The sequence below is a fragment of the Acinonyx jubatus genome, chromosome C1 (assembly GCF_027475565.1).
Source record: "Acinonyx jubatus isolate Ajub_Pintada_27869175 chromosome C1, VMU_Ajub_asm_v1.0, whole genome shotgun sequence".
In the NCBI taxonomy this organism is placed as follows: domain Eukaryota; kingdom Metazoa; phylum Chordata; class Mammalia; order Carnivora; family Felidae; genus Acinonyx; species Acinonyx jubatus.
The window spans coordinates 34659724-34685309 of NC_069381.1; the positions used below are offsets into that span (position 1 = coordinate 34659724).

The window sequence follows — 25586 nt, forward strand, 5'->3', positions numbered from 1 at the left end:
TTTCAGGCTGAGATGGGAAAAGGGAAGATGGCATGCGGGCATAAATATGTCACCCTGTGTATTATATCTGTGTATAAATGTCACATGTACGGAACCTGGTGCTGTGAGGAGTCTGTACTTCTTAAGGAAGGAAGAGGAAAAAATGAAGGAAAAAGCGTATACAGGAGAGATGACCAGACCAGACCCTAAATAAGGGTCAGAGTGGAGGCAAGGAATCAGAGAAAACTCCCACGAGGTCCCTCAGCTAACCTCTGCATCTTTTGGGGGAGTTTGGCAAGGTCAATGGTCATTTATTCATTTGTTCATTCAAAGAATATTTATTGATTTCTACTATTACTATTATGATTTTCTTACTTTGGGCTATGTCCTCTGCCAGATGCCACAGTCTAGGGGTGCCTGGGTGGCTCAGTTCGTTAAGCATCCAACTTCAGCTCCACAGTTCATGAGTTTGAGCCCCACATGGGGCTCTGTGCTAACAGTTCGGAACCTAGAGCATGCTTCAGATTCTGTGTCTCCCTCTCTCTCTGCCCCTCCCCTGCTCGCACTCTGTCTCTCTGTCTCTCTGTCTCTCTCTCTCTCTCAAAAATAAATAGACATTAAAAACAATTTTTTTAAAGAAATTTACAGTCTAAAGAGGGGGACAGACACAGAATAGGCGATTGTAACATGGTGTCACTAGAGGTGGCACAAGAGGCTTTGGGAACACAGAGAAGGCACCTAGTATAGTCTGGAGGAGTCGGGGAAAGCTCCCCAGAGGAAGGAGTTCTGAGTCCTTAAGAGTGAGAGTAAGAGCCAGCTTGAGCAAGTGGCCCCTGCCATAACCTTTTTGGTTGTTTGGCAAGCCCAAAGCAAAGACAAATAGGCCTATTTGGTTCCAGGTGACTCAGGAACTGCTGAAAATGTCACCTCTGCCCCCCAAGCACCAGCCATTGCCCTGGAGTCTGGGCAGGAGGGTATACAGTGGTTTTCAGGGCATCTGGGTACTGGCAGATAAATATGGGCCGTAGCTAAATACACGTCTCTCCTCTGCCTGCCCCACCCCCACCTCCTCGACCAGGGATGCCTATTAATCCTGACAAATGATGACTTACGAACATGTAATGCAAACTGATTCATCATACATTCAAATCCGCCGCCCCGCCCCAGCGGGAGGCCCCAGCCAGACAAGTGTATTACACGGATAATGTATTTGACGTATTAATAAAACCAGCCGCATTGCTCTGGCGCAGGGACTGGGGAATGCCAATATACGATGACAGATCACATATTGATGAAATCCAGATGTTTGGAATCATAGTCTTGGGGCCTTGTTCATATTGACTGAAGGTAAAAAATGCCATCTGTCAGCATGTTAACTCTTCCTGTCCCACACTCAGCAGAGGCACCAATCATGGTTTTCTGGAGGGAAGAGAAGGAGAAAGAGGATGAGTGAGAGGGGGGAGGATGAGTATGTAGGTGGTCTGGATGATGATGGATGGATGAAGTTGGGGTATATGGCTGTACTGTGGATACAATAGGTGGAGGGGACATTTTCGTGCCTTATGTTCTTGACCTCTCAGCAGCATGTGACCCTATCAGTGACAGCCCCCTCCTTGAAACTCTTCCCTTCCTGGCTTTGACGATACCATGCTTATTTTCATCCTCCTGTTGACTGTTCTTTCTTAGTCTTTGATGACTTAAACTTCTTCTACCTGTTGCAGTTATTCAGGGTTCTGTTCCAGCCTCTTCTTACTGTATACTCGCTCCCTAGGTGATCTCACCTACTCTTAACTTCAGTCACTGATTTATTCATTCAGTGAATGTTTGTTGGGTATTTACTATATGCCAGACATTGTGCCAGGCACAGAGGAAGCCTTAGTGAACTTTAGCTCTTACCTATATGTCAATGTCTCCAACTCCATAATTCTGACTCCAGTTCCCATAGAGTGCCCAGAAAGCATTTTCATGTGGATGTCTTAACAGTTCCGCAGAGTAAGTACTACATCCAAACTGAACTCATTTTTTTCCTCACCAAGCCTGCTGCCCCTCCTCCTATTGTACAAGGCAGTAAATGGTCTACCACCCAGCAGTTGCTCAAGCCAGAAACCACGGAATCACTGTTGGCTCCTTTCAGTCCCTTAACCCCCAGATCCAACCTGTCCCTTTCAGTTCACCTCCATCATCATCGTCATCATCATCATTATCATCATTATGCTCCAGCAAGGCACCATCATGCCTCCCCTGAATTAGTGAGATCACCTTCTAAAGAGCCTTTCTGCATTCTCTACTTTGCCCCCTCAGACCATTCTGTACTTTACAGTTAGAATGATCTTTAAAAAAAATTTTTTTAGTATGTATTTATATTTCAGAGAGAAAGAGACAGTGTGTGAGCAGGGGAGCAGCAAAGAGAGACAGAGACAGAATCTGAAGCAGGCTTCAGGCCCTGAATTGTCAGCACAGAGCCCAATACGGGGCTCGAACTCATGAACCATGAGATCATGACCTGAGCCGAAGTCAGACGCTTAGCCAACGGATCCACCAGGAGCCCCAGCATGATCTTTTTTAAATGCAAGTCTGATATGTCTCTCTCCTGCTTAAAACTCTTCGATGACTTCTCACTGTATGTTAAAAACAACAACAACAACAGGGGTGCCTGAGTGGCTCAGTCAGTTAAGCATCCAGCTCTTGATTTCAGCTCAGGTCATGATCTCAGTCTGTGAAATCGAGCCCAGCTTCTGGCTCTGCACTGATAGGGAGGAGCCTGCTTTCGATTCTCTGTCTCCCTCTCTCTCTGCCCCTCCCCAGCTCACACACACTCTCTAACTCTCTCTTGCTTGCTTGCTCTCTGAAAAAAAAAAAAAAAAAAAAACTAAATATACATTAAAAAAAAAATCATTAACGTAATTAAAAAGTCCTCCAGGATCTGGCCTCTCTGTCATTCTCATACTCTGTCCATCACTCTTTCTGTTGCAGCCACACTGGACACTCTTCACTTCTTCCGTTGGGCTGTCTTCCCTCTGTACCTTCAAACATGCTATTTTGTACCTATTTTGTACCACTTCTCCACAATCATTGCCTGACCAGTTCCCTCTGATCCTTCACACCTTTGTTTGGATGTCACTTCCTTCACCTCCCAGGCCAGCTGATACACTCCCACAGTTCTGTGCACTTACCTTTTTCTAAAACCACTCTGGGGACATTTGTTTAATGTCTCTATCTGCAACCAGTTCCTAAGCTCCTCGAGGGCAGAGAATGTACCTGTCTTGTTCATTATTGCATGGCATCCATACGGTAGCAGACCCATCATCACTACCCAGCTGCCATTGGTTGGATACTATCAAATTATTGCCTAAGTGAGTGGATAAGGAGGTAAGTAGCTGGGTATTATTCAGTAGTTAAGAGCACTAGCACTAGTGGAGTCAGGCAGACCTGAATTTAAATCCTGTTCTGAACCTTCTAGCTGTGTCATTTCATTGTTCTGAACCCCATTTTTTTCATCAGTGTGATTGCAATAATAATACCTACCTCACAGGACTGTTGTAAAGATTAAATGAGATAAACTATGTGCAACATTAAACCTACAGCCTAACATATAATAACACTCAATAAACTGTTATTATTATTAATAGACAGATAGTGGATAAATGGTTAGATGGATGGACAGATGGATATAGTGGCATACAAACCAATCAATAGATACATGCATGTGGATGGATAGGAAGAAGGAACTCCATGGAGGCCATGGAGGCCAGAAGGGCCAGGACCAGAGTACCTACTGAATGGGACACAATCTTGACCATAGCAGAGAAGAAGGCCGGATACAGGGCAAGGCTGGGCCCTGTCAGAAGGGGATTCAGGCACAAACAACAAACTGTGCTGGTGTCCTACTAGAGATGATAATGAGCCATCACTTTGTAGAGAGCCCTGGTTTAATGGAATCCTCACAAAAGTCCTGGAAGTTAGATATTATCATACCTGTTTAACACGAGGAAAAACTAAAGCTCAGAAGTGTTAAGTGATTTGCCCAAGGTCTCACAGCTAATAAGAGACAACTCTGTTGAATTCTGCTTGAAGCCTCCTCTGTGCCTTGGTCACCAGGAAATGGAAGCCGTTCTACTGGGGGGTCGGGGAAGGGAAGGGTGGGGCACATATGTGTGTACACACAAACACACACACACACACACACACACACACACACACACTCTCTCTCTCTCTCTCTCTCTCTTAAAAGGCCCCACCTCTTTTGCCATTTGTCATTAGCGGTACCCTCACCCTCACTTAAACCCTGCTCCTTCTTAAATCAGACACCAGGCAGTCAAGCCCTGCCTTTTGTGGTCTGCAGAGCCAAAGATCATCAAGATGGGATTTGAACAGAGAGGCAAGAATGGAAGCCACAGGCAACAGAACTAGGACACAAGCAAACAGACCAAGCCCAAGAAGCAATCCCACAGCAGGCGTGTGGCAGGGTCAGACGTGAGTTAGTGATCCAAGAAGGGAAGGCTTTCCCTTTGAAAGAGTCCCCATCCTCCAGTGTCCAAGTCTGCACCTGTCTTCACTCCCGGAGATGGCAGAGATGGAGCAGCTTGGTGGGCCTTTGAGTCACCCGCCCCCGATGGTCAGCACTTCCCAACAGAGGGGGGCAGCAGAGGGCTGATCTGGGACCCCAGGTGCCTGAGGCCCAGTTCCAAGGCCTGATGGCTGCACTGGTTGGAGCCTGGCCCAGGCAAGGCAAAGGCTACTTGGCTTAACTGCTCCTCTCTCCTCAGCCTGCCTATCAGTCCTCACAGCCTGCAGTCACTTGTGGTGGAGCGTGGCTGTTCTGGGTGTGGAGTATTCTAAGCAGCTCAGAAAGGGAAAGGGGACTTCTGGAGGCCACACAGCTAGGGAGCCTGACCCCGCAATCACCTCTGGCTCTTTGAGCTCGAGGTGCCCCGCGTAAGGCTGAGGACAGGGTCAGGCCCCTCGGCTCCCTGCTCTCCTGCTTCAGGGGATACCTGCAGCAGGCAGAAACGTGGAGGTGGCAGGCGCTGTGGTGGCGGTGGCGGGAGGGAGGTGCGGTAATGAATGTGGACGGGAGGCGGAATGAGCGATCCATCTTTGCATGGGAGGGGAGGGGGCCGCAGGCGTTCCCCCCACACACTCACACACTCAATCAGGCGCTGTCAGACCTCCGGCCGCCTGGCATTTTGGTGAAGAATCTCTCAGCTAAAAATTGTTGTCAGTCCCATTTCCTCGTTATCAGTGCAAGGGCTGAGGCAGCGCCCGGGGATTAACAGGAGCGGCGAGCGCCCGCACCGCCATCCACCGCCGATAACACCAGGCCTCCCGCCTCACCTCCCCCATTCATCATCTTTAGCACTGACAGCCCGTCCCAGTCCCTGTCCCCAGTCCCTCATGCTTCCCACGTCTCCCCACTGTGCTGCTCAGCCTGCCTCCTGACCTCCCTGGGGAGCTAGGCCTCCTGAAGAAGTACAAGATTCAACCTAGGCCCACATGACCTGGACCCACCTGTGGCAAAGGGCCTGGCCAGCCGTGGGGTGGGGCACAGGGGCAGGAGTGAGGAGTGCTCAACGGGAAGATGCTTCCTGACAGCCTGCCTCTGGGGGGCTCCGTCAGCCTACCTGTGATGCCGGCTTTGGCATTGGAGAAGGAACTCCTACATCAGAGGGGCAGCTGGACTAGGGATTTCCAGAGGTCTCTCCAGCCTGAGAAGGACTCTTAGATTCTCGGAACTGTGGCAGAGAAGAGCCAGAGGATGTCTACTCCCAGGCTTAGGAAGAGTTGGGGGTTGAGGACTTCGTTCCCACCCCCACAAGACCACAGCCCCCTCCTCTTGGCCATTCCCAGTGGTTTTATGGCCCGTTTTATAGCCACTGTAATGGCCCAGGTCAAAAGCTTCAGGGAGCTGTATTCTGGGAATTATGCAAACGAGGAGCAGGCCCAGGGCCAGAGTATGGATTTTGTCATTAAACCTGGGCAGGCCATGTCGTTAGTGCAGTAAAACCCACGTCATGACCACAGGTCTCAATATAAAATTATAGGGAACACAGCGGGGGAGGGGAAGCAGGGGGCCCATGGCCAGGCTGACACCTGCCACTCTAACCCCTGAGAAAATGGGGGTGGGATGGAGGGCATAGGCTGCAGGGACCCTCTGCTGATCCCTGTCAGTCCTGTACCTAAAGCTGGGAGTCAGGAAGAGGACCCATTGTCCCAGTAGAGAAACTGAGGCCAAGCTCAGAAAAGTAGATCTCTGTGGCAGCAAAGCAAACAGACTGAGAACAAGCATGTGGGAATGCTGATTCCTGGTCCCAGCCTTGAAGGGAAGACTCTGGGCTCCAGGAATCCCTAAGAGCCAGAGTTGGTATCCCAGGCTACCGGGCAGAAACCCTGATATTTCCACCTCAGCATAGACCCCATGCCCTGAATCCTCCCCTTTCATAGGTCTCCTCTCTTACCATTTCCCCTCTATGCCCCAGGCCCTGCCTCAATGACCCATTTCAACAGCCTTGTCAACCCTCCCTTATTCATCCTTCATGCCTTCCATCAAGTGTTGCCTTCCCCTGGACCCTACCAACCATCTACCAACCATCTTCGGGCCACTCCTGCCTCGATCCTGGGGTGGCCATTTGTGCCTCCCTCAGCCCTGGTCAGGGCTGTACGGACTGGATCCACTGACTCTTCTTTGGCTTTCCTATTAGTTTGTGATCTCCTTCCGGCCAAGAATGTGTTTTATTTATCTCTGAACTCCAGTTTCTCCTAGAATAATGCCTGACGTAAAAAAATTGTTTAATAAGTGTTTTGCTGAGTGAATAAGTAAATGAAGTGATGAGATCATGAGCTGAGTACAGGGGTCACTATCCAGTTCTGAGCCTTACTTTCCCCATCCTTAAAACAAGGTAATGGCCTACAGAATTTCTAGGGTCTCCCTCACCTGGGTGATTCTCTGACTGAATGAAGTTAGAGTCAGAGCTGAGACTAGAATCCTCAGCCCCCATCTTCCAGACCGAGGCATACCTGCTTCTTTTACTCACAGCTTCCAGCTGTCCTCCAAGCATCTAAGGCATAGCCACCAAGGCACATGATCAGCAGGGCCCCTTTGCCTCCTCAGACACCTGACCGCACAGACTAGAGCCACACCCACCCCACCCTGTCACACACAAAGCCTCCACAGTGGACATCCCAGCTCTGCAAAGATCATCTGGCTTCTAGGACAATCCAATCTTCATTCCTATCCTCTTTCCCTTTCCTCTTTTCTCCTCCCATTATTCATTATTGCCTCATTATTGCCCATCAAGTCAATGCCAGGTCTGTTTTCAATTGTCTATAAATATAAAGTTAGATAAGAAATGGCCCCTGCCCACAAGAAACTCACAGCTCATTCATTTACTCCTGTTCTCTGCCTGGAACACTTCTAAGATGCAACTTAAATTTCATTTCTTTGGTTAAGACTTCTCTATTTTCACTCCCTAAACATGCAGCCAGAATGAACTACTCCGTCCTTTGAGCTCTCAGATGACTCAGTCTGGACATCCAGGAGAACTGTGACCATCCTCAATCTTGTGTCAAAGGGAGGTGGGTTCTTGTGCTCAGCCTGAACTGGAAGCTCCTTCAGGCATGGGGCGCTAGAGTTAGCAAATGAAAATATATGATACCCAAGTAAATTTGACTTTCAGAAAAACAGTGAGTAACTTTTAGCATAAGTATGTGCCATGCAATATTTGGGACATACTTACACTAAAAAAGTATTCATTATTTGCCTGGAATTCAGTTTTACCTGAGCATCTTATATTTAATTTGGTGACCCAACACAACCACCTTGGTCATCACTAGCATGGCCTTTATCTCTCTGAAAGCTAATTTTGACTCTCTCAGGACAAAAGTGGGAAGAAGAAGCAGGGAGGAAGATCTTGGCTTAAGCTAAAGAAGTCTTTCTACAGGCGTGCCTTGGTGGCTCAGTTGGTTGAGTGTCCAACTGCAGCTCAGGTTATGATCTCACATTCGTAGGCTTGAGCCCCGCATTGGGCTCTGCACTGACAGCTCGGAGACTGGAGCCTGCTTTGGATTCTGTGTCTCCCTCTCTCTCTGCCCCTCCCCTGCTTGTGCTCTGTCTCTCTCTGTCTCTCAAAAAATGAAATAAAAATTTTAAAAACTAAAAAAAAAAGTCTCTCTACAGAGTTTACATAGATAGGCAAGGATATGTCTGGATAAACAGGCCTCCTCAATTCCACACCTTAAGCAGAGGCCAGAAGAGCACTGGGTGAAGAGAGTGGCAAGGGAAGGGGTTTAGGCTCCTCAAAAGGCGTGCATTAAGCAACCTTCAGGCTCCTTCCTAGCATAGTGTGCTCTGGTTACCATCAGCAACAGAGACAGCGACAGAGCTGGGACAGAGTGGGAACAGAGTTCAGGTTCCCAGCTGGCCCCCAAACCAACGGAGCCAGCAAAATACCCACTTGGGCTCCCATACAATTTGAAGGATATTTTGGAGGGGGAAACCCAGACTCTGTTAGATTCACAAGAGGCCAATAATGTTATCCAAGTGAGAGGTGGTGAGACCCAAACAGGAAGAATATAGATTCCAGGAATCCTGTAGAAGCAGAACGAACAGGACTTGGTGGTTAAATGAATGTGGGAGGGACAGTAAGGCACGAGAAGGGGCCTCAGGGGAGGCATAGGCTGGGGTAACCAGGTGAACATTGGTGTCATTAACTAAGAGGGCACTGTTGAACAGGGAGCAGGGGTGAAGACGCTGAAGAACTTGTTTTTGGATCATTGAGTTTCAGATTCTTGGGGGACACCCAGGCATTGATATCCATTAGGTGCTTGGATAGAGGGGCCGAGAGAACCAGGGAGCGATCTGGAGCAGAGATACAGATTCTGGAGTCTGCAAAGCACAGGTGGGAATTAGGGCCTTAAGAAGGAAGAAGATGATCCAGCATACAGAATAGGGAGAGAAGAAGCTACGGGAAGAACCCTGGGAAGGTGAGGAACTGGAAGAAAACACTACCCCAGAAGTCATGCAGATCCTTTTTGGTCTTTCCCACTCAACTGTGAGGGCCTCAAAGGCAGGGACTAGATCTGATTATATGCTGTGGCCCCACTGCTCTGCACTAGGGCTAGTTCAGAGTAGACCTCAGACGATGTTTGTTGAATGACAACAGGAATGCAGGAATGAGTCCTCTTTCTCCCTCTTTTCTTCCTTCTCCAGATTTGGAGAATATAAAAACAGTAAGGAAACGAGAGACAGAGGGGTCACTGGATATTCTGAGTGATGGTATGATTAAACCAAGACCTTCCCTAACCTGTATGAAATGAAGTGATCCAGGTTTGATTACACAGAGCATTGACTGTGTCCCAATAGATTTCCCACAGGGGCGGCCAGCTAAGGAGGCACCGTTCATGGCCCCTGGAGCCACAGAGAAGAGTGAATGGTTATGGGCTCTGAGACCCTTGGGCTCAACCCCTCTCTAGGCCAGTAAGCCCTAGGAGGCAGCAGCATGCTTGCATTGGAGGATTGGGACACTGGGTTTCTATATGTCCACAGACAAGCCCAGCTTATCTGTCTGTCTCTTCTTCTTCCCTCTCCAGGTAAGAAAAAGGCAGCAGCATTGTTTGACAGCCAGGCCCCTATTTGCCCTATCTGCCAGGTCCTGCTAAGGCCCAGTGAGTTGCAGGAGCATATGGAGCAAGAACTGGAACAGCTGGCCCAGCTGCCTGCCAGGTAAGCCACCAGCTGGGGGAGCCTGCCTGCCAGAGGGTTCCACTCAGTGTTCTGGACACCAGGTCCCAGGAACAGCCACGTGGCCCACACTCCATCCTCTAGGTAGAAGTAAGGCCCTACTGTTGTTCTCCTCTACTCTGCTTTCAATCCTCAGATCCTGCAGCTAAATGGTGATGCATTTCCCTTCTTGCTGTATTTTCAGAGATGGGAGGAGAGTGACCCCCTCTTCAGGCCTCAGCCTCAAAAGGGCACAAGAGGAGCTGGAAAGGGGATGAGCCACTGCCACAGGCCTGTACTGCCATGCTAAGCCTCAGGGTTAGGGTACCGGAAGCAGGGACTGGGCCTGCCAGCCTAACCAGAAGTGCAGCTTCGTGCTGCCATCCAGGAGAGTAAGCACTACCTTCTCTATCAGTCTCAGGGTCTGAAAGGTGACAGTCAAGCTTAGCCATGCCCTGCTGCTCTACCCTACTTCCCTTCTCCCTGCCTGAAGGACCAGGTGAGTCTCCTTGAGGGCCTTATGGAGGAGCCAGGTTATCAAAGGGACAGAGGAGAGGTATAACAAATCACCCCAAACCTTAGCAATTCAAAGTAGCCACTTCATTATACTCATGGCATCTGTGGCTTCAGGAATCCAGACAGAGCACAGAGGGATGGCCTGTGTCTGCTCCAGGATGTCTGGGGCCCCAGCTGGGAAGACTCGCTGGCTGGGAGCTGGGATCATCTGGAGCCCCCTTCACTCACATGTCTGGTGGCTGATTCTGGCTATCAGCTGGGACCTCAGCTGGAGCTATGACCAAAGCACCTACACTTGGCTTCTCCACGTGGTCTGGGCCTTCTTATAGCATGGCAGCCTCCAGGTAGCTGGACTTTTTATGTGCAGCTTAGGGTACTAAAGCAAATGTTCCAGCCAAAGAGATGGGAGCTGGATCACCTTTTTACAACCTAGCCTCAGAAGTCACTTAATGTCAGTTCTGCTGTACTCCATTGGTCGAGGCAATGTCAGCCCAGCCAGATTGAAGGGGAGAAGATACACACCCCACTTTTTGATGGGAGAGTGGCAGGGTCATATTATAGAAGAGCACGTGGGATGGGAGACATGGGTGGTTGCAGCCATCTCTGGAAAATATGGTCTGCTACAGGGGAATAGCCTGTCCCACCTCTCCCAACCCCACCCTACCCCTTGTTCAGTCCAAGTCACCAGACTTGACTGATCTCCTTCCATCTACCCACACCTAATCCCCCATGCAGGGTGCAGGTGACCCAAAGGTAAACCAGAACTGGTCCCACTCCCAGAAGCTCACTACATGACAGTAAGGAGAGCTGGGCCATGAAACCCCAAGGGATAGAGGCTGCTCTATGGGAAGAACTGTGGGGCATGGAAAAAGCACCAACCCAGCACAGAGCAAAGACCTCCTAAGGGAGGTGAGGCCTGAGCTGAATTTTGAAGGAAGAAGTATTAGTTATCTACCACTGTGTTACAAATTACCCTCAAACCTAGTGGCTTGAAACAACAAACATTTATTACCCACAGTGTCTATGGACCATCAGTTCAGGAACAACTTAGTTGGGCAGTTGTGGGTAGTTGTGGCTTTCGGCTCAGTCTCTCATGAGGCTGCAGTCAAGATGTCAGCCAAGACAGTCATCTGAAGGTCTGACTGGGACTATGGGAGCCATTCCCAAGATGGCTTCTCCACACATGGGTCTCTCCATAAGACAGCTTGAGTTTCCCTATGACATGGTGGCTGACTTCCCACAGACGAAGTGAGCCAAGAGAGAAACTAAGTGGGAAGCCACAATGCCGTTTATGATCTAGTCTCCGAAGTCATACACTGTTGCTTCTAGCGTATTCTATTCTCTTCATTAGAAGCAAGTCACCAAGTCCAGCCCACACCAAGAGAGGAGAATTAAATTCTATAAACTCTACTTCTTGACAGGAAGAATATCAAAGAATTTGTGAAAATACTTAAAACTACCACAGAAGACTCTACAGATGATAAAAATAGTAATATGTATGAACCTTCGCTATATGCCAAGCACTTTACATTGCATTAATTTATTTACTCTTCACAACCATCTAGGTAGGCAATAATTATTAAGTCCGTTTTACAGATTAGGAAACTGAGGTACAGAGGGGTTAAGTGACTTTTCTAAGGTTGCACAGCCTATAAAGTGGTAAAGATAAGATTCAAATCCAAGGAGTCTGACTGTGGTGCCATGCTCTTAACCCACCCCCCACCCCCCGCCCCCGGACACACACACACACACACACACACACACACACACACACTCCTGGGACTAGCCTAGAAGGGGCAGAACATGAAAGAAATATCCTTCCACAGATGAGTTCTACACCTTAGCTGTCTGGGAGAGTGTCTGGGTAATAGAGGACTTCCTTCAACAAGAATAGGAATAGAGGCAGAGATGTGTGTGGAGGGCCCCGCAGGACCCTGTAAAAGCAGTGTACCCCTAAGGGTCTGGAAAATGGGGGCCCAAGCTCTCCTTCTGCCTCCTCAGTGGGGGCCACACTAGAGCCTCATCTTCTTGGCCCCAAACCTGCACTGCCCAGGGCATCCACATCTAGCCACAGAAGTGCCCCCCCCCCCAGCCATGATTCTGCACCAATCCCCCCCCCGCATATTTTCTCAGGGCACCCCCTGCTTCCACACCCTAATCCCCATGTCCATTTCCCCACCCAGAGCCCCCACATCTGCTCCGCTCCTCACGGCTGTGTCTTGCGTCCCCCACTTCTGTGCCCCTCACGTCCAGGCCCCGCCCAGCACCCCCTAACCCCTGGCATGCCCCCCCCCCCACCCGGTGTCTGACAGCCGGACAGCGGGATCTGCACAGCAAGTGAAATTCCCGTCGGATCGATAAAGCCGAAGCGCTGGCGGCGACGGGTCGATGGTTTTATCTGTCTCGGCCCCGCCGCTCCCGGCGCGCTGACAGTCCGACCGGCCGGCAAAGGCGTTCAAGGGCAGCCGCGCCCGCCGCCCCCTCCCCTCCCCTCTCTCGCCCTCCCCTCCCTGCGGCCGCTGCGCCCACCGGACTGCAGGCTGGACCGGCCGCTGCCGCCCTCGTGATTTATCTGGATTTTTAATTGGAAAAAATTTGCGAATTAATTGATTTCAGGAACTTGCCAATTAACATTGTAATTGGGTGCGTGATAAATTCCCAAGGAGCGTGTCAGCTCCCTCCGGGCTGAGGGCGCCGCAGAGCCCGGGTAGCGCTCGGGGAGGGCCCCAGCCTTGGCTGCCCTTGCCCCGCCCCTGCCCGCTGTCTGGGAGACCTGAGGAGAGCAGAGGAAGTTCGGAAAAGATGTGGCACCTGGACTCCTGACACCCCTGAGACTCCTCCCTCCTCTCTCCCGCCGCCGGCAGCTCCAGGAGCAGAACGGAACCTTTGACCAGCCATTTCACAGATGGCGAAACTGAATCCTGCAGGAGGACACTAATCCTGTGTGTGCCTGGGCACAACCCAAAGGAGGGCATTCCCCCATCCATGACCTGTGGCCAGAGCCTTTCTCCACAGCTCTCCAGTCTTCCCCTTTCCCTTCCACTTCACGCTCCCTCTCTTCTCCCTTCTCCCTGCTTCCCTGCCTTCTCTCTTCTCTCCAGTTTTCTCCCTCCCTCTCTTACCCTGCCTTTGCCTCTTTTGCTCTCCGCCCCCCCCCCCCACCCCAGCTTAGCCAGCTCTGGAGCCTGTAGATGCTGCTGCAGGGTGGCTCTCCATCGCCTGGGGGGCCTCCCTTCCTCCCACACGGCTGCTTCCCCAGAAGTTCTTCAGGATGGGCCTGCGTTCAAGGACCCATCTGCCTCCCTTGTGCCTGCTGTCTCCCTTTGCCCAACAGCACAGAACAAGCCTCCCTGGGGGCAGGCTGCTATTTCAGACACACCTAAGGACTCGCACAGAGAAACAGGGCCGGGGGGGGGGGGGGGGGGGGGGGACTCCCAGCTCCCAAACTAGGGCTGGCTGCTTTTCAGAGACACAGGCAAACATGCATACATAACATACAGGCACACGCACACCCCCACATTCCAACACACATAGATGTGCTCACCACACACACACACCCTGAAAGAACCACTTCCAACACATGCTCATTCCCACAGGTACATGGGCACACAGACACCTACAGGAAGAAGAGTCAGAACTCCTGTTGGCAAAGCGTTTATACTTTTCAAAGTACTTTTACATTTGGGATCAGAGGCTATGGCCATATACCCTCCCTCACCCCGCCCTCTATCTTTCCCTTTCTCAGTCCTGCACTGGAGCACCAGTAGACCCCAGGACTAAGCTAGTTCGAATAAGGAGGGTAAAGTTAGATTGAGGACAGGTTGGAGGGGGCTTTCAGGGCTGAAAGGTTGTCCTAGCTGTGGTGGGGGAGCTAGAACATTGGTGGGTCTCAGGAAGCTTGATCACATTGCAGAACTGTAGGAGAATCACTCTGGAGGCCAGTGCGGAGCATGAATTGGGGGTTGAAGGGGGGCAGGTGAGGAGGTTGGGCAGGGTCCAAGGGACAGATGATGAGGCTGACCTGGGACAGTGGCAGTGGGAATGGAGAAGAGGGAATGATGAGAGACTGGTGGAGGAAGAAGCAAGACGGGAGCAGGGTACTTACTAGGAAGAGATTTCTGACCTGGGTGATGGGAAAGGTGATGATGGCGAGGAAGCAAATTTCTGAGGAAAGGAGGAAATAATGGATGGCGCTCTGGGCACACTAAGCCTAAGATGTCTCTGGGATGGTGATGGGGTGGAAACTGGATGTGCACAGACAAGCAGCAACATAGATGGGGGCTGAAGATTGGAGGGTGGTGGAGAGCAGCCCCCAGACTTGTGAGGCTTAGCTTGGTGAGGCCTGAGCCCAGAGGCCTTTTCTGGGAGACTTCCAAAGCCACTTTTAGATCTGGCCTGTAGGATAGGAAGCCAGTTCTGTGGTCAGTGCTTTCAAAGGGCTGGAAGGAGCCATGGGGAGGCTGGGTGACTCTAGAGAGGCGGGGTATGGAGATGGCAGTGCCCCCACCCCCACTTAAGCCTTATTTAAGGCTGGCCTCGGTGTTTGGTTGGGTAATGAACTAGATAAACAATTCCCCAAATAGATTAAAACGAAGTGTAACTTACAAAGGCGGCTGGTGATGATGGTTTATTCCCGGGCAGCACACCATTTCTTTATTTCCAAGGATAATTCAGTGTAAATCACCTTAATTAAAAGTGTCAGCCCAGCCCATGAATATTGTACTTAGGAACGCGTTTCCTGGGTCCCAGTTATAATTTAAAACCCATGGATCACTAGGCAGCGAGTGACTGAGAAGGGAGGAAATCGTTGGGGGTGGGCTGTGGAAACAGGGAGGGACGGAAGGCAGAGGAGCCGATGGGCTGGGCAGGATGCTGTAGCTCTGGAGCCTCTGCCTGTAGCTCTGAGGCTCAGACCTCTCCTTTTGGAGGCAGGCTTTTCACCAGACTCCTATCTCTGGGGGACCAAGCACGCTTGGTGGTGATCAGGTTGTTGGAAGAAAGGTGGGGTAGGGTGGGAACACTTGCTCAGAGAGAGGGCGGGAGCTTGAGGTAGTACCAGTCTGACTTAAGGGAAAGGTAAGAGTACTGGCAAAGGGAGAGCCTGGACATTCTCACCCTAGATGTCCTCATTTTCTATTCACCAGCCGAGGAAACTAAAGCCCAGAGTCAGTAGGATGCTCCCCAAAGTGGAGAGAGAAAAAGAACTCCAAGCTCTGTCCTCCATCCTAACCCCTGAGTAGCTTTAGGAAATCAGTGTGGGCAACTGAAAGGCAGCACTTTGGACTCGGTCAGACATGAACTCAAACCCTACATGGGCTGTGTGAACGTAGAGGTGTCATTCAACCTCCATTGGTCAACTTTGTAAAGTTTTTGTGAAGATTAAAGAGAGAACACATATAAAGTACCCGACTCATACCTGTCACATGTGGTTGATGCACAATCATTGTTCACTCTTTCCTTTTCTGTCCCAACCTGATCCTGCTCAGATAAAGCTCAAACCTCAGGCCAGCAAGAACGCTGTTGCACAGTAGATGCCTCATTTCTGTACCTGTCCAGGCACGGTGCCGGGCACAATGGGACGTCAGTACTTGTTGACTGAGTGAAGGAATGCCAAAAGTAATGAACTCAAACTAGTTGCTCCTCAAGAGCAGCTCAGTTTCCTCTCTGTATCCCCATTGCCTAGATCAGCGCCTGACAGGGAGCAGGAATACAGGGACTGTTTAAGAACCAAATGTAACTGAATGGAACCTGGTCTGGTTGTCCTTCCCAGTCTGTGATGCCCACACTCTGTAATCAGCCAGGCAAACAGTTCTGTGTTTACATTCAGATCTGTGATGTGTGTATCTATGTGGGTGTGTGTCCACGTGTGTCTGCATTTGTGGATGTGTAAGTATCTGGGTGTGTGTTGGTGCATGTGGGTGTACCTGTGCATGTGTTTATGTAGATGTTGGTGCCCGAGCAGCTCTTCACAGTCTGGGTGACTGTTGTGAATGTGTCTGTATTTACAACATGTTTGAGCCACTGGGTGTGACCACATGTGTCTGAGTGACTGTTGACAGAATTATGGACAGTGGATATGTGTGTATCTGCCTTTATACCAGGGTTTCTCAACCTCAGCACTATTGACATTTGGGGCCAGATAATTCTTTGTTGTGAGGGGCTATCCCATACACTGTATGTTGGTTAATATCCTCTACCCACCAGATGCCAGTAGCAAACTCCCTACCCCCATCTGTGATGACCAGAAAGGTCTCCAGACATTGCCAAATGTGCCCCGAGGGACAGCTGCTACTTTATCTGAATCTATGTCTTTGCTCACGTATTGGGGTACCTATGTCTGACCCTATGGGTGATTCCTGTGTATATGCCCTGAGTCCGTGCGTGTCCTATGCACTCTGCCTTGGGTATGTGTCTTTTGTGCTTTATGGACATCTCTGTGGGCATGCTCTACCTGAATAGCTTGTATGGGTGTCTGTGCAGGGACCCTATGTGAATGGGCTGTGTCTGCCTCCTGCACATATCAGCCAGCGCCTCTGCGTGCATGTATTTGTATGTGTGTGTGAGTGCACGTGCGTGAATGTGTGAGCACAGATGTGGTGAGCACAGTGGGGGCAGCAGGGAGGGAGGGACAGGAACAGGGATATTAATGTTTCTGAAGTGGATCTGATTTGATACGTCTTGTTCCATTGTCAGCATCTGTTTAGCAGGGATTTGTAATACTTTGTGGCTCTGGATCACTCATGCTTAGCGCAGGATGTGGCCTTGCATACCAATTTTGTTATTAAACACAGTCCTCGCCTCCCCCACAGCCCATCCATCACCTCCCACCCCCGCCCCCGCCTGCTCCGAGCCGCCCACCATATTTCAGGGCCCAGCTCCCGCCCGCCTGCCGCGCCCGATGCCGGAGGGCCTGGGGCTGACAAATTGAATCAGGGGGAGATCATTCCTGGCCTAACGCAGTTTGCAGCGTGTTGGAGGGAGAATTGACAAGAGCCATGTCAGCTCCATCACCCCCAATCCCATAGGAACTAAGAGCAGGCTGGGGACAGGAGGTGGAGGGAAGGGGGCATCCAGGACAAGCAGAACCCTCAGGGCTGATACCAGGAGTCAGGTAAAGCCCCTTTCCTCAGATTCATGGGGGAGCCTACCATGCCTACTGTCTCTGTCCCCCTCCCAGGAGCCAGCTGTTGCCACTGGCCCCTGATGGAGGCTGAGCTAGTCAGGGCCAGCTGAGGTTGAATGGCCTTGGTAGAGCTTGGCTGAACAGGGCTGGGCTAAGCTGGCTATGCCTTCTCTTTTTGGGGTTTTCTTGCTATTCTCTTGCATGCCCTGGGCAGCAAGTGGGATAGTCACCCTGTTCTCTTCTTTCTTGGCAGCAAGAATTCCCTTCTGAAGGATGCCATGGCTCCAGGCACCCCCAAGGTAGGTGGACAATTGTGTGTTTTCCTCCTACCCATCCTAACCTAGGCTTCCCCATAACTGATTCCTCTTGAGGAAAAGGAGCTCTTCCTGGATCCCCAACTGTCTCCAGGGTTTGATCGTCAGCCTGAGGCCTAGGGCTTCCCTGTGTGCTTGAGAGGGGGAGAGAGAGAGAGAGAGAGAGAGAGAGAGAGAGAGAGAGAGAGTATGTAGTCTGAGTATGAGCCAGAATATGCTCATCTGACTTCTTCCTTTTCCAGTCAGAACAGGAATCAAAGCTAAGAATGACATGGGGGCATGGGGGACCCAGACACTAAGGCTGGGGAGACTCCAAGAAGGAAGGTGAGCTGTAGCAGGTAAATAAAAATATAGAAGTGCTGGTCAAGACAGATAGTACACAGGCCTTAGAAGACACACCATGGGGTGTGTGTGTGTGTGTGTGTGTGTGTGTGTGTGTGTGTGTATGCATGAGTATGTGTATACTTTGTCCTGAGGGCAGCAGGGAGCCAGGGAGGATGTTGGACTCCTCTGGGGAGACAGTCTGCCCCTCTAAACAGATACCATGGGAGAGAGGTTTGGGAGCATCAGATGGAGAAAGGAAAAATGAAGGGCAAGTAGCTGGCTCAAAGGAGGGGCCAGAGAGGCCTCAGCACAATGATGTGATTTGTATCAAGAACTCCCATAGATGGCCACAGAGGCAGATGGTACTGCTTTCCCAAAGGTGATGATTTTGAGGAAGTGGGGACCTGGGGAGGAGAACTAAACCCTACTCGCTAAACCCTTCCTCACCCTCGGCAAGGCAACCTCTTTTGTTAAAAGTTCTCACAATGACTCTTAAAGGCAGGAATCCCTGGACCTTTTTATAGGGAGTGAGGAATGAGTGTTGAAGCTTCCGAAATGGATGGAATCAGTCAGGAGGACTGCACAGAGAAATCAAAGCAAAAGCCAGGAAGAGTATCTGGGGACCTCTGTGGGGGGGCCAAGATAAGGTACAGGCACCAGGAAGGGGCCAGAGGAGGAACAGTCATGCATCGGGATGGGCACAGGAAAGCATGGTATCCCAGACTCCTAGGGGAGAAAAGTTCCAAAACATATGGGGTGGTCAGCAGTCAAAGAGAGAAAGTCTGGAGAAGGGGGCCATTGTGTTGAGAAATCTTAAAGCCACTGGTGACCTCTGAGGGGGCAGTTTGGAGAAAAGGAGCCAGAGTGATAATATTACCTCCAGGGGTTGGCCCAACTCCCCTGCAGGCCTTTAAAAAGGGTGGGAGTGGATTTTGCACCTTCGCTCAGGAAATCACTCGACACAGAAAGTTGGACAGAGGAGGGGCAGGGAGGCTGGTCCAGTCTTAGATGGGTGCAGGCCCTGACCAAGGTAGCAAAGCCCTCCTGCCTAAAGAGAAAAGGTGGGGGTTGCCAGGCAGCCGTGGATCATACAGGTAGGGAGCCACACTCACAGAGCTTGGCCCGGCCTGCAGCATTCAGTGGTTGTGGTTAAGGAAGGTAGGCCATGGACAAGCTGCCTGGTCAGCCAACGCCACAACCACAGACACCCGACACCTGAGTGTGGCTGTCAGGGCTGGGGATTGGACCGCAGTGAGGTCAGTGCTCTAAGGATAAACACAGATACAATCCACACCCATACCTAGTCCCCCGCATACGCAGATGCACACACACTGAGGTCAGAATACTCACACAGGAAGTCCTAAAACACATGCAGATCCTCCAACTGCCGACACAGGCATATTGATAATTAGGCAAGGACCCCTGCTCGCCCAATTCCAGATTCACACTTATGCCCCCAAAGCTGACCATCCCCTGCCTGTGGCTGAGGCTTTAGGGGAGCAGGTCACGGGTGGAAGAGGCATGAGGTAGAAGGTTCAAGCAAGAAACTGAGAGGACAGGGAGAAGGAGGGAGGGAGGGAGAGGAGAGGGCGAGGGGGCCTTAGACAAGATTGATGGCCTCATTGCCATTAAGAAAAAAATTAGCCGGTGGCGGCTATCATATTAAAGGGTGAAGAAGCCGTGAATTATTTTCTTAAAGATCTTATCGCTTACAATGATAATTTTACCTTCCAAAAGGCCACTTTTAATGAGGCGAAGAGCCAGGCAAAAAGTCATGATTTAATGCCGGGATTTTTTTTTTCAAAACACATTTTACTGCTTTTTGGTCCATGTTTAAAAAGCGCCAGTGACCTTTTTTTATTCTGCTTGCCCCAGGTGTAATGCTGGGGCCTCTCAGGGCTTCTAACCCAGAGAGAATGAGAGAGAGAGACAGAGAGAGAGACAGAAAGCAAGCATACAAGAGCAAGCTTTCTCATGGTGGGGGGCAGGGACCCCACTTTGTTTCCCCTCCTCAGCATCTTCCCTGGGACCAGAGAAGGTAAAGGACATTGCCTGAAAGACCACCTCAATCTGGAGTGGGGGCTTAGTCACCCACTAGGCCTCCCCCTGGGCCTGGCTGGGTGAAAAAAGGGCTCCGAGTTGCAGGCCCTTCCCAGCCTCTTTCCTCCACCAGCTCTGGGGGGGGGCAGGCTGAGTCAGGGAGCCCTGCCAGACCAGCAGCTGCCCCTCCCTTCCCAGGGCCCTTGCCTGAGGATGTGCAGCATGGCCACCGCATGCGGGTCACATCCTAAGGCTCGGTCGGAGATGAAGGATAAATGGCTGCTCCATCTTTCCCAAATTGCTTTCTTTGGGCTGTCACTGGCGATTTGGCATGGTTTCTCGGCTGGGGAGGCCTCCTAGGGGCTTGTATGCTTCCGGCTCAGAGCTGTGCAAACTGGAAAGGGTGGGAGAAGGAAGTAGGGATTGCTTTCAGGTCTCCAGGCCCCCAGGTTGCAGCTGAACAGGCCTTGGCAAGAGCCAGCAAGAGCAGGCTGAACGTGCCATGTGGTATTTAGGATTGTGGCGCTCACACACAATGTAAAGCGGACAGTTTATTAATCTACACTGCAGGCGCACGTAGGAGAGGCCATGCGGGACTGACGTGGGGGGGGTTAGTTCTCCTAGGGTTCTCGCTGGGGTCATTGCCGCAGCGCAGGGATAAATGGACCCAGCGTACATCCCTAGCTGCATGCAGGAAACTCATACATACTATTTAATTTACTGTCTCCATAGCAGGGCTGCCTTCAGCCTGTATTAGGGGCAGGCAGGGCAGCAGGTATGCGGCTTTACCCCCAATCCTTCAGAACAGTCCCAGAGTCTCTGCTTGTGAAGGGAGAACAAAGCATGTATTATCTCATCCAACTGGGAGTGGGCAGAGAGTCCTACCCCACTGGGACAGAGATTACCTGGGGTCCACGAGGTTTGGACCCTCTCAGAGGTCTCTACCCATCCCTGAAATCAAGCCATCCTCTCTCACAACCACACCCTCAGGGCCTCAAAGCCTGCCTTCCGGATCTCAAGAGTGGTTCCTCTATCCCTCTGCCTCCCTCCATGGCCCTCTCCCAAAAGCTCTGTTGGACTGGGAACCCTAGGGGACTGACCGACTGGAGGTCTCATTTGGCCTGAGGCGACATGTCCTTTTTCTTCTTCCAGTCCCTCCTGTTGTCTGCTTCCATCAAGAGGGAAGGAGAGTCTCCAACAGCATCACCACACTCCTCTGCCACTGATGACCTGCACCATTCAGACAGATACCAGGTGAGGAGGGAGTGCATGAGCATGAGATGGAAGCTCCCGTGGTGAAAGCTTAGAGGGGCATGCTGGTGCTGATTCCTCCCCTCCTTGGGAGGTGAAAAGAGAAGCCAGAACTGTATTTGGTTCCCTCTGTGTCTAGTGCCCCTAACTGAAACCAGAAGGCACACGTGTCAGGGAATGGGCCTTAAACAGATAGGTTTTAAGGAGCAATGCAAGGTCACCTGGGTTCTGGTGGGCTGTAAGCACTTCTGAAGCCATCAAGAGGTATCCCATGTGGTTTGGTTTCATGAGGGACCCAGAGGCATAGCCCCAAATCCCCTGAAGACTTCAGACTTCCAAACCAGGATCTCTTGAGCAAATAACTATTCAATCCTGCCAGACCTTCATATCAGACCCAGAATGAGACAAGAAGACACTGCCTGAGTGCCTTGAGCAAACAGGAAAGTTGTAATCACACAGTCCTAAAAGATCACAGCAAGAGGGGGGCCTAAGGGTAACATCCTAGCTCTAAATGGGTCTCCTTTATGGTAGAAAGAGAAAGAACTCCCCCAGAAACTTCTGTCTGAGGAGAGACAGAGCCCTGCCCTTGGGAGCCCCAGTCAGATGGAAAAGACAGGGCCCTGCTCTAAGAAACATTGGTCTCAATGGCAAAAGGGCTTCTTGGGGAGCCCAGTACGAAAGGAGAAAACAGCCCTGACTCAGATGCCCTGATCTGATATGGAAAGACAGGCAGCAGGGACCTACAATTCTGGTTGGAGAGCCTGGGTCACTGCCCCGGCATACAGGAACTCTTTGTTGGAATTAGAGATGTTCCCCTTGGGCCCCCTTTCCTCCCAACTGACACAGCCCGGCATCAGGGTGCGAGCTTAGAGAAGGGAGTGGACACCGGCCTCCACTGGCACCTCCTCTGCTGGGTGCTTCGGTACTGGGACTCAAACTGCATAGCCCTAAGTGTGAGCCCCAGGGAGGGATCCCCCTCTCATAAACCCTGGTTCAAGACAGGCAGCCCAGTCTGGCCCCTGAAAAACACTGCTATTACCCAGACAACCCTAACATAGGTGGAGAAATGACCCAACCTCAGGGAATTCTGGTCTGATAGGGAGACAAGGCTCTGTAACAGAAAGTTCCACTCCAAAGGGATGGACAGAGCCCTGCCCTTAGGGTGCATCCTGCCACCCTCTCTACTTCAGTGACAGCATTCAGCCTCAGCACCTGCTGAGCTAAGAACTACCGTCAGGCACAAAGCCTGCTAAGACATGGCACCAAGGTCTTCTGTGATTTAGGTTCAACCCGTATTTCCATTGCTAATACTTCCATTCCTAATACTGCCCTCCAGGAATCCTATGAGCTATCTTCACAGAATTAATGCTCACTACTCCCTGACTGTGCCATTCCTTTCTTTTAATGGGATGCTGTTTTCTTTTAATGGGACTATTTTACCCCATCCCATCACATTTCTATTTATATTTCAACAACCTGCCCAAATACCATCTCCAGGAAGCCTTTCTGGATTAGCCATCTCTTCTCACAAACCCTATATGTCCCTATGATTACTCTTATCATCCTATATTGTGATCACCTGTTTATCTATGTTTCCATTATTTACTGACATATAACCAGCCATCCTAAAACTTAGTGGCTTAACACAATTTGTTATTTCTCATGATTTTTTCAGTTGACTGGGCCTTTCCTCATTTATGCAGCTCATTCAGCTAGATGACTGACTAGGCTGGAAAGCCTCACATTCTGGGAGATCAGGGTGCCTTGGTTCTCTTCCATGTGGCCTCTGATAGGTTAGACCGGCTTCCTTACTTGGCAGCCTCAGGGCAGTGTCACACCAAGGGGACGAAGGCCAAAAGTGCAAAGCCTCTTGAGGCCTAGAATCTGGAACTCACACATCACTTGACAAAGCAAGTCCCAAAGCTACCCCATAATCGAGGGATAAGGATTCTGTCCTCTTGACAGAAGGAGCTGCAAAGAATTATGGCTGCATTTAATCTATCACAATGAGCATGACTGTTTCACTAAACTGGGAGCTCCTCCAAGGCAAGGACGTTGTCCCATCCTTCTATACTCCCTTCCTGTACTCACACACGCCCGGCCCAGTGTCCTTGCCTTCAAGGGGTTAGATTTGCAAATAAATAATTATAGCCTGGTGTTTAAGTGCTGTAACAGTTATAAATAAGTTTCTGGGATAGTGCAGTGTAAAGAGGGGGTTTATCAGAGCAAGTTTCACAGAGAGGTAACGAATGAACACAGTTTCAGAACACAAGTAGTTCACTTTGATGAACAAGGAAGATTCTTCGTCTGCCATTTCAAGGCAACACTGTGTAAAGAGCATAGAGGTGTAACACAGAATGATGTATTTGGGGACTTGCTAGCAGTTCACTTTTGTTAGCATGTAAAACCCAAGGGGAATTAGCAGGAGGTAAAGCTGGAAACCCCAGGGACTAGCTGGATATCCCATCCCCTGATCTTTACACAATGCCTGGCATGTACTAGTTGGTTGGTTATGTTGGATTTTAAAAAAAAAAAAAAAACCATCAGTGTAGGTCTTGAAAGCAGGGAGTGTTGGTTTCTGGTTTGGATTCCCATTTACTTAGCCCCTGCTGGGTTAGCCCTCTTAACCATTCCTCATTTTATCCTCATAGCAACTGTGAAGGCTAGGATTCATTGTCCCCCATTTACTGCTAAGGAAACAGGCCTGGAGAGGGGGTGTGACTTTTTGGGGAACACATAAATTATGAGGAACAGAGTCAAAATTTGAACTGGGATCTGTCTGGCCCTGAATCCTAAACTGTTTCCCAGCCCTGCACTGGGCTCAGGGAGTTCCATTGTAAATATCCTTCTCCCATTACCACTGATATCTCCTGCATGCTACGCCCTGTGCTGGGTGACTGGATACTGGAGAGATATCATCACCACCACCACCACCAGCCCCCACCAGCCCCCACCGTAGAAGGGACACATAGGTAATCACCATATGCAAGATCAGAGGGAAGCCAAGGGATGGTGAAAACTCAGAGGAGGCAACAAACCCAACCTTGGGGGGGGGGGGGGGGGAAGTGAAGCTTTCTCAGAGTCCTGAAGGGAGGAACAACCGTTAACCAAGCAGGGGATATGGAAGCAGCAGGATAATCTAGCCCAGAGTCCAGAGCATGAAGTGCTCAAAGAACTATATATAGTTAGCTCTATAGAGCTGAGTGTGGAGATGGCAAAGGGAGAGCGCAAGAGTGGTAGAAGAGTCTGAAGACAAAAACAGGTCAAATAAGGCCTGTGTGCCATGCTACAGATCTTCTAGGTGGAGAACCACTGAAGGATTTAAAGAAGTGGGGGGGAGGGAGAGAGGGTCGATTTTGCATGATACAAAGATTACACTGTCTGTTGTCTGAGGTATGGTCAGGGAGAGAAACTGAAGACCAGAAGGCCAGGTGAGAGACAAATTTTGAAAGCTCACACGATTATGAACCAGAGCAGTGACATCCAAGACAGGTGTAGTCATAGAAGAAACACTCAGGGATGTCTTGCCTATGCCAAGCGCTATGCGGGGACTCTGGGTTCACCTGTATGACTCAGACATGACCCCAACCCTAGAGTGGTCAGCCCGCCGTACAAATTTGTATGAGCTATAATGAGGGTAGAGATGGAAGCACTCTAACGGGAGGAAAAGAAAGGTATTTTTGCTTAGGTCTGGAAAGATGAGTAGGAAATGCGCAGAAGTGGAGATGAGAACATTTAAGAGACCTTTGAAGACAGACTTCCTGGAATCTAAAGTTGGACTGAGTATGAGGAATGAAGGAGGGTGGGGCCAACGACACCTCTAAAGTTTCCGGTGTGGGCACACCTGAGTGGATGGTGGTATCCCCTTACAAACTGAGCACCCAGGAGAAAAGCGGCTGCTTGCGGGATGTTGAGTTCCACGTTGGCTGTGTGGGTGTGAGGTACCCTTGAAAGCTCCAGGGGCTGTCCAGCAGACAGCAGAAATGGGAATCCTCTAACAACGGGACTACAGAAAGGCTAGGGGTTGGGGCGGGACAATTTGGGACATTCGGTGGGACCGCCCAGAGACGACCCGGAATCCAAACGCCTCCTCCCCAGCAAAGCGCCAGCAGCAGGGCCGGGGTCCGGGCTGAGGCTCTGGGACTGAAGGAGCTCCGCGCGGCAGGGCGCGTGGAGCGGGGTGGGAGGACCCGGCAGTGTCTAAAACTGGGGCTGGTAGGCTTTGGGTACGGTGGGAGGGACCCCAGAGCGGCCCCAGCCGGTTACTACCGGAGTAAGAGCAGCTGTTTCCTGGTCCTGGTCCGGCCGCCCCCCACCCCCATCG

The 25586-nt window shown here is 50.7% G+C and overlaps 1 protein-coding gene and 1 long non-coding RNA gene across 6 annotated transcripts in view; one reads left to right on the forward strand and one right to left on the reverse strand.

Moving 5' to 3' along the window:
* The window catches only part of RNF220 (ring finger protein 220), a 223104-nt gene that overhangs the window by 177994 nt on the left and 19524 nt on the right, over nucleotides 1-25586 (forward strand). For all 4 annotated transcript variants that reach the window (XM_053212998.1, XM_053213002.1, XM_015066835.3 and 1 more), the window contains exons 2-4: nucleotides 9565-9697; nucleotides 17587-17632; nucleotides 21164-21265. In XM_053212998.1, the coding sequence (XP_053068973.1) occupies nucleotides 9565-9697; nucleotides 17587-17632; nucleotides 21164-21265 (281 nt within the window). The remainder of the gene's footprint in view (nucleotides 1-9564; nucleotides 9698-17586; nucleotides 17633-21163; nucleotides 21266-25586) is intronic.
* On the reverse strand, nucleotides 297-25582 carry LOC113599388 (uncharacterized). 2 transcript variants are annotated; one of them, XR_003420216.2, is made up of 3 exons: nucleotides 25532-25582; nucleotides 21112-21241; nucleotides 297-1398 (listed from the first exon to the last, which is right to left on the reverse strand). It is a non-coding gene; the product is annotated as an uncharacterized LOC113599388 (long non-coding RNA). The 2 variants fall into 2 exon arrangements; XR_003420217.2 differs by lacking the exon at nucleotides 25532-25582 and adding an exon at nucleotides 25107-25524 and having other exon boundaries at nucleotides 298-1398.